The sequence below is a fragment of the Carassius carassius genome, chromosome 37, assembly GCF_963082965.1.
Source record: "Carassius carassius chromosome 37, fCarCar2.1, whole genome shotgun sequence".
Taxonomy (NCBI): domain Eukaryota; kingdom Metazoa; phylum Chordata; class Actinopteri; order Cypriniformes; family Cyprinidae; genus Carassius; species Carassius carassius.
Genome location: NC_081791.1, coordinates 20,854,742 through 20,871,191, shown reverse-complemented (window position 1 = coordinate 20,871,191; position 16,450 = coordinate 20,854,742). Strand labels below are relative to the sequence as shown.

Sequence of the window (16,450 nt, the reverse complement as noted above, 5' to 3'; positions counted from 1 at the left end):
TAAATATGTTTGTTTTATAAGGGACCATGCTGCATTGCAATAAGAAAAAGAAGAAGTGCTGATAAATAGAACGGAGTTACAATCTTAGATATTTTATTCACTAGCGCCCCCCCCCCCCCCCCCCAATGTCGCTTTTGAAACGTTTGGACACATTTTTTTTCTCCTAACATGATCTGAAGCCAAATTTTCTACAAAATGCAGTAAAATGTGCTGCTACGGTAAATAAATTATTATAAACCAAAAGTATATATAAATCATTTAATTTCTGTTCACTTTGCTTGGTGTGACATAATTTGTAAATCTTTTTTTCTATTTTTCTTTCTTTCTTTTTTGTCTTGGCTGATAATTGTTGTGGTGCTTTATGAAGATTTTTACATATTTTCACAGTTAAGACAAAAAGAACCTTGTCAAACTGAGCCACGCAGTCTTTGCCGTAGAACTTTAAATGGTAATGTACTGTAGTTACAATGTAGTTACAATTATCTGGACAGTAGATGGCACTATATTACAATAGATGATGTTCTGGAAATAACAGTGCTCTTTAAATATATATATAATATATTATATATATATATATATATATATATATATATATATATATATATATATATATATATAAATCCTAGGCGATTATTTTACAAAAACGTGTCATGCGATTTTATTAGCACTGCAACAACAGTACAGTACGTCTATATGTCTAGTTATGTCTATATATGTAAACTACGGAAAGGCCACAGTTTAAGCTACTCAAGTATTACACACCACATCAGTTTACACAGAGTGTCTAATGACTCAAACTCAGTTTATCTGTGACACAGCAGACCACCACATTGTATTACAGCTATTATCACAGCCATAAATCAGGTTAAACGTTATATTGGACCATATATGTTTATATATTATTAAAATCTATTAATTAAGTATGAGATTAGATTATGTAGTTGAATTTAAATAAAATTGTCCACTTGATGACTGTCTAAATGTACCCTAATTCACCCTACTGGAGATAACTACTGTACGTGTGAAGCAGCTGTGAAGCCACAAAGGAAGTGTTTGTATACCAGCTATTTGTGTCACCTGAACAAATTAAGATTCATTTAGTTTTTTTTATTCATATACATGTTTTGTCCCGGTGTTTTCGACATTTGTGGGTGTTGTATTTTGAAGGAAGTTAAGTGGTCCATGACAACTGTTTTTATGCGTGTTGATTCGGCTGCCCAATATACAAGTCACAAACATACAGAACGTTTTATGTGCGTTCTTGCGTTGCAGACCATAGTCTACAGACCTACTGTAATTTATAGTAGACCTAAATACTCTAGTGTTTTTGAACCATAGTAAAGTACTTGCAATATTAAACTGTTATGGTTATTCTATAATTGCTGTGGCAATAAAACAACAATAGCAATATAAACAAATTACCCAAATGCTGTACGTTTTCTACAACTAGGTTATATATACTAGGGTATATATTACAGCTTAGGCTACTGCAGTAAAAAACAAAAAACAACAACATTCACTTTAGTGACTACAGTACGGTATGCTTCATTAACAAAGTGTTGTAAATACTATAATATATACAGCATAATATAATATGGTTAAAAAACACTATAGTATCTCAGCTAACAATTTCTAGTTTCCAGAACGTTCAAGGAAACTACAAAGAACCTTCCGTTAGGAGCACTTTGTCTGCTCAGTATTCAAGGAATCATTTTTAATAGGTCGTCCCGATTTGACTCGTTCAGTCCGAACCGGTTCAATGATTCATTGAACATAACTGACTCCATGATTCAAATCAAAAGAACTGAACTCGACTCCTGAATGAATCAGACACCGCAACAGCTGACAACATTCTAGATGTTCATATTCCGCGGTCTTCTTCACTAAACAGAAAGTTTTTCTTTTGGTCACCATATTATTTCCTTCAGGCCAAACATGAAACACGATGAATTCCCTAGTGTAATAATGCATATTAATTTATGAACACAGCTCAGTAACAGTTGTTTAGTTCCGCTTAGTTCTTCAACCCCTTCTGCTTACTTGACACTTTCAGTCTCGCTGTTTAGCATTGGTCAGTGGAGGCGGAGTTTAAGTCACAGTGCCTTCCAAAACAAGGAACGTGCGTGTGTCGACACAAGGACAGATAAGTTACTGCCACCGGGAGGAGAGAGTCGAAGAGCTGCGATGATTTCATAGACAGCCTTCCCTGTTATTGACGTTAAGAAGGTAACGTTGCCATCAAAACGCGGAGGTTTTGTTTGAATTGTCTTATTAGTTCAAAACGGTTCTCGGATACGCGCCTACAGCAGTGGCACTGAGAAATCCAAGATGGTCAGTGGCTGTGCATTCCTGATTGGGACATGTTGTTATACTTATGTGTTAACAGCAGCAAATAAAGTTGTTTTCATGCATGTTGTGGTGTACCCATTGGTAGCTTTGTTAGTAAGTATGAGCTTCCATGAATTGGAGTAACTGTGCGTTTTTTTAGGTGTTTAGTGGTTACTTGAATGCTTATTAGAAATATGTTTGAACGATGAGCTTATTAAGAAGCAGACTATGTTTTTTATTGGTATAATCCCAATGAATACCTTTAGTATTGTGGAGGTGTCATGGTCGAGCAGATCTCTGAAGGTTCCTTGTTTACAAATGTGTTTCATATCTCTGTTCTTTTCGTTGCCGATATTATTGCTGGTGAAATGCATGATTAGGTTATTATGAACCTATTCTTAAATAATCGTTGTTTAATGTCCACCTACTCTAGTTGTACAACAACCCTGAAAGAACATGAAAGAACAGGACGCACCTGAAGAGTCCATAAGAATGACTTCTGATTCTCAGAGCAAAACATGTGTACAGAGTCAGGACACACACAAATATCAAGAGAAAAGCCCATCTGCAAAATCAGGTAGGTACTCCATTCAAAAACTTCCAGTATTTATATTTTTTGATGTCAAAATCTGTGCATCCAGTAAAAACTAAAACAGACTAAAACAGATCTTTGATATATAGTATACATTTTCCTGTTATTTATACCATATCATGTGTGGTAATAGATTACATTTAGAAGCTCTCTCTGTTATAAAGTTTAAATGCCAATAATTCAAATGTACTGGTAATGACTATGAGTCACATTTTTTCTGATTATTGTAATTCAAAAAATTAATATATTGTGGGTGTTTGGTGTGTGTTTCACAACTTGGTTAGAAATGTAATCTAAAACGTTCACCTGATCATAGTTGTGTAACAGTTATGTAATACCAATCATAACTTAATTAAACCCTGGTTTTAATGTGGTAAATTTCTTGTGACAGCTGTGATGCTGTAATTACGCCGTCATATATAGTAAGGTATACTGGAGTTAATTAAAGGTTATGCATGTGCAGACTGTTTTATCATTTATCTGTGATGATCATAAGGTTTGCAATACAGCAATTCAAACATTTGCCAGTGCTTAAAGTGAAATTGTTTGTACTCTGTAAAAAAAAAAAAAATATGGAAAATTTACTGGTAATTTGCTGAGGACATTTCCATTAATCATAAAACACAATGTAGTGCAGTTCAAAATATGTGCCTTATTTTTAAAGATTTTTTTACAGTCTAGGACAGCATGGAACAAACCTTGAAAACCAAAGCCATGTGAGGTTGTGTGTGCAATAATTGCTGTTAACACAATCAAGCAAGAGATTCTGTTTTTTTTTTTTAACATACTGTAACATTCTATATTCATTAGCTATTTTGGTTGTACTGTAGTAGTTTGAGAATCATTTTAATGTATATACATACTTCAGTATGGTGCGTGCATGGCATGTATTATGTAATATCCTGTAATGATATAATATTGCATTTTATAATATTATTTATGTATCTATAAATCAAATATTTATTTTTAAATTGAATATAAAATGTCATTGTACTCTCCTCTCTCTCTATCTCTGTAGGCAATGGTGCAGCACTGGTGTTGTGTTCTGTATCTGTGGCCTGCCTGAGTGGGTTGATGATGGGCTATGAGATGAGTCTGATATCAGGTGCATTGCTTCAACTCAGGGATGTTTTGACTCTCTCCTGCCCGCAGCAAGAGCAAGTTGTTGGCTCTCTTCTGTTTGGAGCCTTCATCCTCTCCCTGGGTGGTGGCACCATCCTGGACCGTTATGGACGGCGGTTCTCCATCATCCTCACGGCGCTGCTGTGTGTGTTGGGCACACTTCTGAGCGTGTGTGTGGTGTCATTTTGGGTGCTAGTAGTCGGGCGGATGCTTGTTGGGATGGCGGTTGCGCTGTCAGGCACAGCGTCGTGTCTTTATGCAGCAGAAGTTGCACCGGCCGCCTGGCGCGGGAGGTGCGTGTGTGTGTATGAGTTGATGGTAGTTTTAGGGATGCTGTTGGGTTTTGGACTGAGCTGGGCATTCGCAGGGGTCTCTGATGGATGGAGGTTTACGTTTGGTGGCGTGCTGTTCCCTGCTTTGCTGCAAGCTGGCATCATGCCGCTTTTGCCGCAGAGTCCACGCTTTTTGCTGGCCCAGCAGCGTGAGAAAGAGGCTCACGCAACTCTCGTCCGTCTTCGTGCTGGAATCAAAGGAGTAGACGCAGTGGAGGACGAACTTCAGGCGATACGCATGGCATTGGGGGCGGAGCGCCAGCACGGCTTCCTGGACCTCTTCCGTTCTTGTGACAATATGCTTCAGAGGCTGCTTGTTGGTGCTGCACTAGTTTTCTTGCAGCAGGCTACGGGACAGCCCAACATTTTAGCGTATGCTTCGACTGTTCTCAGCAGCGTGGGCTTCCATGGGAATGAGGCAGCGACTCTTGCATCCACAGGGTTTGGTGTGGTTAAAGTGGGCGGGACCATTCCTGCAGTCTTTCTAGTGGACAAAGTGGGGCCTAAAGCCTTACTATGTGTTGGTGCCGTTGTTATGACATTGTCAACAGCAACACTGGGGGCTGTGACTATGCAAAGTCACACACATGTTTCTAGCCTATGCAGAGGCCCCGTTAATAAAGCAAACCTCACAGTTCTTGGGACGGGAGAAGAGACTGATTTCCAGACAAACACCCCACTGGGTTTGTACCAGTCTTCTTACCATGAACTTCAAAACAAGCATAAAACAAATGCTTTCCTCAATAGCATTAATGACACTAAGGACCTCTGGGTTTTAAACGACACTCCTGATCATAGGACAGCATTAATGGAACTGGCTGAGGGTTACAAGAAAGACAGTTCCACAATTGCACTTCAATCTCTTCATGTTAATGAAGTGTCACCATCTCTGAAATGGATCTCTCTGGTCAGCTTGCTGGTGTATGTAGCTGGATTTTCCATCAGCTTGGGACCAAGTAAGAGTCAGACACTGTTCATACTGTCATATAAAACAAAAATGTCCTGTTAAAGGAATAGTTCACGCAAAATTGAAATTCTGTTGAAAATGAACTCACTCTCAGGCCAGAGATGTTGATGAGTTAGTTTCTTCATCAAAACAGATTTGGAGAAATTTAGCATTACATTATTTGCTCACCACTGGGTCTTCTTCAGTGAATGGGTGGCATCAGAATGAGAGTCCAGACATCTAATAAAAACATCACAATAATCCACAAGTAAACCGCATGACTCCAGTCCATCACTTAACATCTTGTGAAGCAGAATGCTGCATGTTTGTAATAAACAAATCCATCATTAAAGCATTTTTTACTTCATAATTTGCTTCTGCTTAAAATATGAATTCTCTATTCATAATATTGCTTCCTCCGATGAAGAAACAAACTAATCTTAGATGGCCTGAGGGTAAGCAAATTGTAATTTTTTGATGAGCTATTCCTAAGTAGTGGTCCATCCTAAATTAAATTCTGTCATCAGTTAATTACTCGTTTCTTCTTTGGATCACAAAAGAAAGTTTTTATTTATTTATTTAAAAAGGTCTTTTTTTAAACTAAATTGCTAAACTGTATATAAATATGTATGCCTTTGTCTAATAATCATTCTGCAGTGGTTCATGTGGTTTTGAGTGCGATCTTCCCGACTGGCATCCGTGGAAAGGCTGTGTCCGTCGTCTCTGCCTTTAACTGGGCCACAAATTTGCTCATATCGATGACCTTCCTTACTCTGACAGGTAACACACACACACAAACACAGAGTGAAGGGTTATTTACAGCAATGAGATCAGTAGATCATGGTGACCCAGTTGTATTGCATGATGCTATCAGTGTATTTATCAGTATCTGGGTTCTGAAGGCCATCCAATAAAACCAAGAAGATTGAGGCTATCTCTATTTAGATAAGTGGGTAATTTGTGTGTTCCCATGGGGTAAGCAATTGCTGATTTGACACTTTTGTACTCTGGGTGCTTGATCTGACACCGTTAGGAGGAAAATATTACAATCAATGTTATGTTTTCTCAAACTTAAGGTTAGTGGTAAATTCCTAAGCCTAAATACAAAATCTGTCTCTTACTGTTTGTACTACAGACATGAATGTCATTAAAGCAAGCAAAAGCCAGACAACATAATGTCCCTTCAGGAGTTAAGGAGTTGTAAGAGCACAGTTAATTGTACCATAGATCATTAACTAACAAGGTAAACAGGATAAGTTGATTCAATTTCTACTCCGCAAAACAGTGGATTGATTATTAATATTATAATTTAACACAGCATGTTTTTCCCATAGTCTACAAGCATTGCTCTAGCTAGCCTAAAATGATATAAATCAAAGGTTTTCAAAAAGGTCCAGGGATCTCAAGTGGCCTGCAAGAGGGTTATCAAGGGGTCCACAGTGGGGTCTGTGGGAAATTTGAGTTAAAAAATTTGAATAATATTTGTTGTGAAAATGTCGCTAAAGATACATTTGAAATAAATTAACATGACACAGTAATGGATTTCACAGCTGTGTATTCATCCTATATTAAAGTAAACAAAGGAAGTATTGCAAGTCATTTCCATAGCATTCAAGTATTTTAAAACTCAAGTAAATACGGCATTAACCTAACAGCAAGCAAATAACATAACACTGAAACAGGTAGATAGCAATATAAGTATCCAAACACAATTTAAGCAATGTTTTGTTCTCAGAAACTGATCGCAAAGTGTGGATCGAGTTAGGATTGTGTTTAAAGGCAGTCTGCCAAACATCCATGTGCCACCTGTGGGGATGTTTCAGCAGAGATGGAATGAAAACACTAACTTACAGAGTTTTGCAGTGAACGAAAAACAAAAAATAGGTTTTGTAGCAGAATGGAGTGTTTTTCAGAGGTCATTTACTGAAATGTGTTGTGGTTGTAGAGAGGATCAGCTTGCCCTCGGTGATCTTCTCCTACGCTGCTATGAGCTTCGTGTTGGTGGTGTTTGTGATTGTATTTGTGCCAGAGACGAAAGGCCGATCGCTGGAACAGATCTCTAAGGAGCTTGCCATGAAGTGAGTACACACACACACACACACACACACACACGCACGCACGCACGCACACACACACAACTGCTCATTAAACATGTTAAGAATTTGGCATGGAAGATTATTTTATTCATTAAGAGGTTGTTATATTTATGAAATAATTTTATTTGTGAATGTTTTAATTAGTGCCGTCAACCGATTAATCATGATTCATCTAAAATAATTGTTATATATTATGCTTATATTAAATATATTTATATATTAATAGTATTTAGTATTTATATGTAAATACATGTATGTGTGCGTATTTATATATACATAATAAATATACACCATACACACATATATTACGTAAACAAAAACTTTTATTTTGGATGCTATTAATTGCGATTAATCATTTGACAGCACTAGGTTTAATGTATTTATTAAATCTTAAAAATATATGGCTGATAAAGTCCTTCAAATTTACAATTAGGAAAGACTTAAGCATATAAAATACTGAATATCATAGAGACTTGGGATGATAAACAATGTTTTTTCAGCAACCTGGGGCCCGTTCTTCGTACGTCGCTAACTCAGTTAGCTTGATTTGATTGTTGACGATTTGGCATGATCTTGGATCGTTTGGTTCTTCGAAGCTCATCCCGGAGCTGCTGTCATAGCAACAGGTCCGTAAGCTTAAACCTGCTCGGGAGCAGGCTTATTTCATGTAAACAGGATTAGATCGCTTCTTTTCAACCAGAACTGATACTCAAAATATGTCTGCTACCACCGCTACTTTATTACAAGAGTATCGTACTGATCCAGGGACAATAATTTAAAATAATAATCATTAAAAAAATTATTTAAAAATAATATAAAAATGCCGTGTAGTCCATAACAGCCTACTATAGACAGCCAGTTTTACTCACTGAAATATTTATTTGTCATAAAAGTATTACTTCATAATTGTATTAGAGTCTTATACACATGCTATACAGATAATAGAGTCGTGCATTATTTTGAGTGATGACTGCTATTATAAGAGTGGCTTGATGGAGTGCTGGAGATGCAGATAACATGATATTGACCTTAAAAAAACTTTCATTAATGCTGTCACGTAACAAATATGTCCAAATATAAAATGAAATGAATAGATAATTTCTACACTGAAATAAAAATGTAAAGACTGTACAACTATTATAAATTGCGAATCTAAATAATTGGGAATCATGAAAAAAATTCTAAAAAAATAAAAACATGTATCTATTATCTGTTTCATGTATCTATTATAACATTTATGTAGTTTTGTTTGCTTGGCTGTTTCCTTATAAAAGTCCAGAAATTTGTCAAGTTTTTCGTCAGGTGTCGTTTTAAATTATATGACGTCATTACATTGCCATCTTGCCACCAGCCAATCGCTGCACTGCTGATCAGGGGTTCGAGTATCGCTACATATCCCCTTTTAAGCCAACATATGAACGCGCAATTATCTCAGATAACTCAATCCAGCGATACTAATCATACACAACAGGTGTGTTCGAAGAACCCAATTAGCCGGATCATGATTAGCACGATGATATCATCTTGGATGTGTCATTTGATCTCGGATGTAATAAGCGACGTACGAAGAACGGGCCCCTGGGTTCCGTTTCAGAAAGGAGGTTACGTGAAAACGGAGTATGTTAACCCTGAAATGAGGGAAACTCTGTGAACTTAACCTGGTCAGGAGCAGGTTTTCTTCAGGAAACCCAGAGTTCCTTTCTGTGATCTCCCCGTTTTTAAAGTATAATTGATGTTTAAATACCTTATTCATTCACAATGCAAAATTGCTTTTCTTACGGAGTATTTTTGTCTTGTTTCAAGCACAAATAACAAAATTCTTAAGATGCATTTTCTATAGATGAAAAATGTTTGTTTCCTGGGGGATTTTCCTTTTTAGTGAATTTTACATAAATCGTAAATTTCTTTCCTGGGCACTAATCCATCTATCTGAGTTTCACAGGACTGTAGGTCAGTGGTGTAGAAATTGGTTTAAATTAGGCTAATTTAATAAAGGACCTTCACCTGATAACATCTTTCTGTGACTTCTGGGAGTAACCCAATAATCAGAATTTCCTTCAGGATTTCTAGTATGGTTAGATGCATTGATGATAAGCATATCCCCACCAACTGAAAATGAATGATTGCGCATTGAAATAGACACAATGATATTTAATGGCAAATGTTTATAAAGTCATTTATCCTACATCCATGAACGTTTCATGCTTAAAGCTTTACATTGATTGAATTGTGTTTTTATACTTTATTTCTTTAGCTGCTGCCACATTCTTGTTTCTTTTTTCTCTTTTTCCTTTGCTATGGGATACCATTAAAATGAATATTAGTTCAATAATTTACAGTTTTCACCCCTGATATTATAACAGTTATTAAATTAGAAACAGTAAGAATGAAAGTTACGCATTGACTTGGAAGTACACGGATGTCTTTTTGTCGGCTGCTGTTGCCATGGTCAATCGTAATTTTGGAGCTCCACTGATCATGACTTTTCATAGTCGTGGTGCACGCTCTAAACTCTGAGTCAAGATACTCACAGTTAACCGAACTAACACAATTCAGCCGTTCTAAATCCAGTAAGTCAACTCAGAGTTCAGGTTTAAACACAGAGTTGGTTGGACTTCCTTTAGAAATTGGCCCCTGTTCTACAACAGTTACACACTCAGTTCAGCTGAATTACATTATAATACATTATAATAGTGGTGTGAGGGTCAAAAACATTCATACACCCAATTTTACAATACTTGGCACTTGCCCCATGCGTCAGTGATCAGACACGTGCCTTGTTGTGCAGGAATAACCTGAGCAGTAGACTGCTGTGTGACAGAAGAAAACAGGAGGCTCCAGCACAGACCCCACAGGAGGAAAAAGCCCTCGCAACTGTTTGACTTTTTGCCTAGATGAAGAGTGTAAGAGCACAAGGGTATTGCAAACAATGGATTGTTCTTGGCATCTTGGATTGTTCTTCCATCTGGCAACTTACAGGACAGACAAACCTGTGACTGCACTTTTCAAAGTATTAAAGAGATATAACTGACTGATGTTGTCATGGCTATAATTTAGCTTTATAAACCTTCCCATGGCGTGATGGGTCAGTTGAGAAGAGTTTGTATGTCCATCTGATTTATTTGTATTCTTTTTTTAAATACATATACAAAAAGTAGTTTTGGTATTAATTGAGATTATATGGAAAATTTACAGATTACCGTTATAAAAACAATTTGGAAATTGTGCAGTCATGACCATAATCATGCCATGCCAAGTCAAAGCCAAGTTCTGTGTCCCGGCCACATGTCAAGTGTTTGTGTGCAGAGCACTAATATAGACAACGCATGAAGGTGTTTCTCTGGCAAGAGATGCCATCATGTAATCAGGTTAACTGCAAATCAGCATGGTATGTAATATTAGAAACTGTAATTTTGTTCATTCAAAAATATATATTATTATAGTAAAAAAAAATCTAATTTATTTTCTCTTGCAACATCACTAAGTTGTTGTGATTATTCATTTAATTTATTTACATAATTAGATTAAAAATACATTTGATAATTATAAAACAAAAATAAAATGCATGTAAATATAGTTAAGATTGTAGCAATATGCTTTTCTATAGATTTTTTTTTCCCAGTTATCCAGCGAATTATGTAAATGTATTCATAAAAATGTAATTGTACTTTTCCCGCACTGTATTTAGTAAAGAGGAAAAGATGATTGGTTTGTGGCAAAAACATTAATTTCCCCTGAGGCGCGGCTACAGCGATATGTCACGCCACAAAATTTATGGTTCAAATTTTGCAATATAACCCACACATTGAAAACGCAATCCTCTGAAAAAATATAGATTTTTTTAATTACTTTGCTTATAACAGCGTTTCAAACGGCCCATTGTGATTAATTTGCTTATAGTTAAAATATGAATAGACTAAACTTGTTTGTGCAGATGAAATTTAAACGATGAAATGAATTTAAACATGATATTATCATAAAAGATACAAGAATAGTCAAATTAAACGAAACTATTAATTGAGGCAGTGGACATGCAGTACTTTAAATGATATGGGCCTAAATATGAGTAATGCTGGGGTATTCCTTCTGTACAGACACAGATGCAATGACTTAATATAGGGATTATTTTATTTTAGCTTATAAAATACAAAAGTTTTCATATACTACATAAACATGTTTATGTTTATGCCAAGAGTGTTCTTGTCCACAGTCTACACCAGATATACATCACCTGCTTTTTTAAATGTGAAGTGTTTGCCCTTTAACTTCTTGCTTCTAATTTATAGTATTAATAAAAGAGCTCCAAAAATGTTACTAGAATCAAATTAGCTAAAATTTCCAAGACGTTTTGTCCAGGGTTTTACTTTGGTGTCCATGCATTATATAATACAGTTAATTCAAGTGTGTATACCACACAATGTCAATGCACTAATGGTCCTCTTCTGAGCTTTAAGAGGTCGTCATTTATCAACGTGGGGTCTGAAAGTTCAAAGGTATGACTCTGAAAACACACGACCCAGACCTGCTTGGACGTGAAATGGCAAAAGCTGCCTTGGAAACACATACAGTACAACAGTTACAAGCCTTAAACATTCAATAATAAGGTGCTTTTCATTTCAAACTGGTGCCTACATGTGTGTGTGGTTTATGACTGTTTTCTGACACTCAAACAGCAGAGGATAAATCTGCTCCACAGCAGACGCCACGCTCTGCACATTTGGTCCTAGAGAGAGGGAAAGACAGTCATTGATAGGATAAGATCTAGCATTAGTTCAGCTTTTCATTTTATAAAAAAGCAGGTGCTACAAACAGTGTGTTACATTAATTATTCATGGTTATATTGAAAATGATTTCATGCAGAAATCTAAAAAATATTCTTAAATAGGTTTACGTTTAAATATAAAATTATGATCCAACTCAAACCATGCAAAAATAGTAATTATATGTATATATGTATATATATATATATATATATATAAATATATATGTATATATTTTTTATCAGACCTAGAAACATTCAGCTGAAAAAAATCTATTATAAATTTAAGTAAAATATGCAACAATATTATTTAATATTTTCTGCACATATAAGAACACGAAGACATATATTAATTAATTTCACTGATGAATAAAAACATTTTAAACAAATAAAAAGATTCCAGAGCATCATTGTAGCTTACTACATTATATTTGTTCATATCCAGACTTTAAGGATTTACACAGTCCTGTGGGCTGCTTTTAATGTAATCTGGCTAAATAATCTAGGAATAATTCTTACTAATGCTTCAATCTGTATGAGCTCTATGGAGGCAAGCACTTAACTTGACACTGAAGTCATTTTTATTGGAAGATTTCATGCAAATTCATTAAATATTACAGACTGGCATTGTATTCAAAGGTTCTTCAACTGTCCAGGTGTTTGCAGTACATTCCAGATAAACCCAGATTACAGTAGTGATGATACTGAGTGAATGCTGTGTGAGTGGTTTACCTGTAACAGTGATATTGCCTGTGGAAAACACCTGCACTGTACTCCTGAGGTTTTTAATTCTGTATGTCGCAGCAGGATGGAGCTCGGGTTCATAGCTAAAAATACACAAACACAAATATAGTGATGAGACCTGCAATCCAGCTAAGAACATGGTCCTTGGCATGTTTTAGATTTCCCAATGCCGCATTCACCATTGCACCACTAGAGAGCACTGTACCCCTTTTTAGACCCTCAAGGTTCCTCTGGTGTCTGGCTATCCCGATCACAAGTGGTCACATTTCTGTTCACAGCTGGTATTAACATGCATCTCAAATGTGCCTCCTGTGACCACTTGTGACTGGATTTCATTAATGGGAAGGTCTCAGATTTCATCACTACATCCATCACTAACTGTTTAAACTTGTATTTAGCTCTGACCAGTTGTCAAATTGGCCCAAAACGGATGTTAATACCAAATGTAAACAAGCATGATCACAAATTGTTTGTTTGCAACGTCACTCCACTGTCTCTTAATTGCTTTCATTAAAACTAGCCATCCACAACACAAATGCACATACTATTAAATTGCATGGGTATTTTGAAATGAGTTTGAGAACACCATGAGAGCAAATATAATCTCTTACCTGGCAATTGGTCGGTTATTCTTAGTGAACTCAATGAGACGGATTTGAAAAGGCAAGGAGCACACCGCCAATACATTGACAACCTTAAAGTCCGAGAACCTCACCTGCAGATGAGATAACAATAAAACATCATTCAGAAGTTCTACAAAGCTGTTTACAGTAGCTTTTAATCAATTTAGACACCTTGAATCCAATCTTCTGCAGGCAGCGGGCCAACCGCCGAGCACCTAGTTTGGCTTCTTCCTCACTAAACAAAAATAAACATTGATGAAATCCACCAGAGAGAAAAAAAAGATAAGATTTTAGAAGAAATTGATCATTTCAGTAGCACAAACAACTCTTGGCTTATTAGTATTCTGAGAATTGAAAAGGAGATTTTAGTAAGACCTTGTTGCTCCAGTGCAAATAATTTTCCCTGATGACCATATAGAGGCAGTGATCCGTGGCTTCCGCAGCTTCATCAGGACTTTCTGGAGAAACATCCACAGAACATAAGCAACAACATGCATTAATGATTGGCCATATACTGATTAATACTGCTGATACTCATGATTTTAAGCAAAAGGTGAAAACATGATGGCACTTTCCATGAATTGTGCACATGTTGGTGTCCCATTACATTATTTTTAAGCCGTAAAAACACTAGACATGTTAAGTAACACAACTGACATAGCAGGAAAAGTTGCAAGTCTTCAAAAGGTAAACATCAATTGGACCCTTTCTCCTGTAAATCATCTCATTTTGTTTCTCAAATATGTGACTCTGGACCACAAAACTAGTCATTAGTAGCATGGATATACTTGTAGCAATACCCAACAATACATTATATGGGTCAACATTATCGATTTTTCTTTTATGCCAAAGATCATTTGGATGTTAAGTACAGATTGTGTTCCATGAAGATATTTAGTAAATTTCATACCATAAATATATCAAAACTTAATTTTTGATTAGAAATATGCATTGCTAAAAACTTCACTGGACAACTTTAAAGTTGATTTTCTCAATACATCATTTTTTTTTGCACCATCAGATTCCAGATTTTCAAATAACTGTATCTTTGCCAAATATTGTCCTATTCTAACAAACTATACATCAATAAAAAGGTTATTTATTTATTCAACTTTTAGATGATGTATAAATCTTTATTTCAATAAACTGACCCTTATGACTTGTTTTGTGGTCCAGGGTCACATATGTTAGCCACATTCATCAGGCTTAACAATTCAACTCTGTTACCTATTGTAATAACAATTATCAACCAAAATTAGCTCGAAAGTTAATAACTTTATGCATTTAAAGAAAAGACATATCACACAAAAGTGTTTTAGATTGCATTTACACATGACACATTTTGGTAAGTAGGTTTTGAGAACACCTATTCATGATTTGAGTGATGACAAAATGAGTTTAAGGTCATAATAATACAGTTTCAGATCTTTCCATACTAACATATGCAAATCCAGAATATAGGTGCTTAAGTATAACAACTCATCTCCACAGGTCTAACTGTCTAGACTTACTCCCATTTCAGGCTTGTAGATGACATTAGTCCCCTCTAGGCCGATGGTACGCAGGTTTAGATGGCACCTGGTTCTGAAGACAGATACGACATTGGTAACGATGATATCAAGCGCCACATCATTACTGGGTTCCATGGAGCCACTGTAGATGTTTTAAGCTTGACAACCCTTTTACAGATGCATTTCACGTCACATAACAAAACCTGCAAAACACAAAAAAAAAAGTTAAAAAAAAAAAATTCAGGTACTGGGTGGTTTTACGTTACATTTTTATGTTAGCTAAAGCTAAGTTACACCTATCTTAAATGACTGGTAACCAAATGGTATCTATGTGTAATACCCACAATAACTCTGACTCTTGTGCTCCAAACAGCATTTTCATTTGGGAATGATCCCTGTAATAAATGCACTCTAAGTCACTTTGAATAAAAGCATTTTGTAAAAGTGACCACTTCTATGTACTAAAATGAAATAGCTCGCAAGTTTATCTGCTTAGATGCCTAACGTTAACGTTACGTTACTTGAAATACCAAAGCAGCCATTATTTTACATAACGTTACTCTATTTTAGCATTCAAGCTGTGTCCACAAAGCCCTGGCACACATTTTAAACAGATCAAATGACAAAACAATAACGCAGCAACTCCTAACAAATTGACTTACATTTCATTGTAAAATATTATATTTCAGCACAAATATAAGCAACACAGGCATCAGCAGGAGGCAACAACATTAAACCTGCATGCTAGCTTTTTCAGCTCAAACACTAAATAACAGAGATGCACCGTTAGAAATAAATATCAATATGCATGCAAAAGGGACCATACATTAGTTTAAACAACACAGAGAGGTTTAGTTAATAACTAAATGACTGGCAAACACACCGACTTAATAAACTTTAACTACCTTGACTGATATGGGCGACAAACGGTGCGTACGAGAGAGTCGTATTATTATAAAACGTGGAGAGATGATCTTAAAACGAATGTTTAAATGTTTTAAAATCTATATGAATAAAATTAACGGGCGTCGAAAAACCAAAAGTAAACAAAAGCGTCAACACACAAACAACAGACAACCGGCGATTGTTGTCAAGGATGCCTCAGTTCCTGCGCGAGATGAGAAACTGTCCGTTCAAACACGCCACAGCGCCCTCACACGGATGGGAGAAAACCAGCGACACAAGTTTGAACGGAAAACCAAATAAACATTTACCTTTCTAACTGACAGACTACTAGTGCCATCTTTTGGCCATCTTTACTAGTGCCAACTTGATCCTGATATTGAATTTAATAATCAGATTGTTAAAATACTCCTCTCATGGGCCAAATATGTCCCATAACTTTACTATTTGTTAAAATAGCAACATTCCTGCAAAAGTTTCACGTAAATTCCAAT

General features: G+C 36.0%; 2 protein-coding genes across 2 annotated transcripts; one reads left to right on the top strand and one right to left on the bottom strand.

Moving 5' to 3' along the window:
- The first annotated feature begins 2,073 nt into the window (after positions 1-2,073).
- On the top strand, positions 2,074-10,913 carry slc2a12 (solute carrier family 2 member 12). Its single transcript, XM_059528132.1, has 6 exons — positions 2,074-2,226; positions 2,762-2,905; positions 3,939-5,330; positions 5,978-6,100; positions 7,266-7,398; positions 10,205-10,913. Exons 2-6 carry the CDS (start codon positions 2,785-2,787, stop codon positions 10,296-10,298), a joined length of 1,863 nt encoding a protein of 620 aa, XP_059384115.1. The 5' UTR covers positions 2,074-2,226; positions 2,762-2,784; the 3' UTR covers positions 10,299-10,913.
- A 613-nt stretch (positions 10,914-11,526) lies between these two features.
- On the bottom strand, positions 11,527-16,215 carry LOC132118342 (TATA box-binding protein-like 1). The gene is made up of 7 exons (XM_059528131.1): positions 15,959-16,215; positions 15,054-15,256; positions 13,918-14,000; positions 13,714-13,777; positions 13,531-13,634; positions 12,908-13,002; positions 11,527-12,139 (listed from the first exon to the last, which is right to left on the bottom strand). Exons 2-7 carry the CDS (start codon positions 15,186-15,188, stop codon positions 12,045-12,047), a joined length of 576 nt encoding a protein of 191 aa, XP_059384114.1. The 5' UTR covers positions 15,189-15,256; positions 15,959-16,215; the 3' UTR covers positions 11,527-12,044.
- Between the last annotated feature and the right edge of the window lie 235 nt (positions 16,216-16,450).

Bases quoted from the DNA above. Each gene is read 5' to 3' on its own strand.
- slc2a12 (XM_059528132.1), top strand. From the start codon at position 2,785: ATGAAAGAACAGGACGCACCTGAAGAGTCCATAAGAATGACTTCTGAT. The intron at 5,331-5,977 runs GTAAGAGTCAGA...ATCATTCTGCAG, and splicing joins TTCCATCAGCTTGGGACCAA to TGGTTCATGTGGTTTTGAGT. The intron at 6,101-7,265 runs GTAACACACACA...TTGTGGTTGTAG, and splicing joins GACCTTCCTTACTCTGACAG to AGAGGATCAGCTTGCCCTCG.
- LOC132118342 (XM_059528131.1), bottom strand. From the start codon at position 15,188: ATGGAACCCAGTAATGATGTGGCGCTTGATATCATCGTTACCAATGTC. The intron at 14,001-15,053 runs GTAAGTCTAGAC...ATGTTTCTCCAG, and splicing joins TCTACAAGCCTGAAATGGGA to AAAGTCCTGATGAAGCTGCG. The intron at 12,140-12,907 runs GTAAACCACTCA...CCCTCTCTCTAG, and splicing joins AGGCAATATCACTGTTACAG to GACCAAATGTGCAGAGCGTG.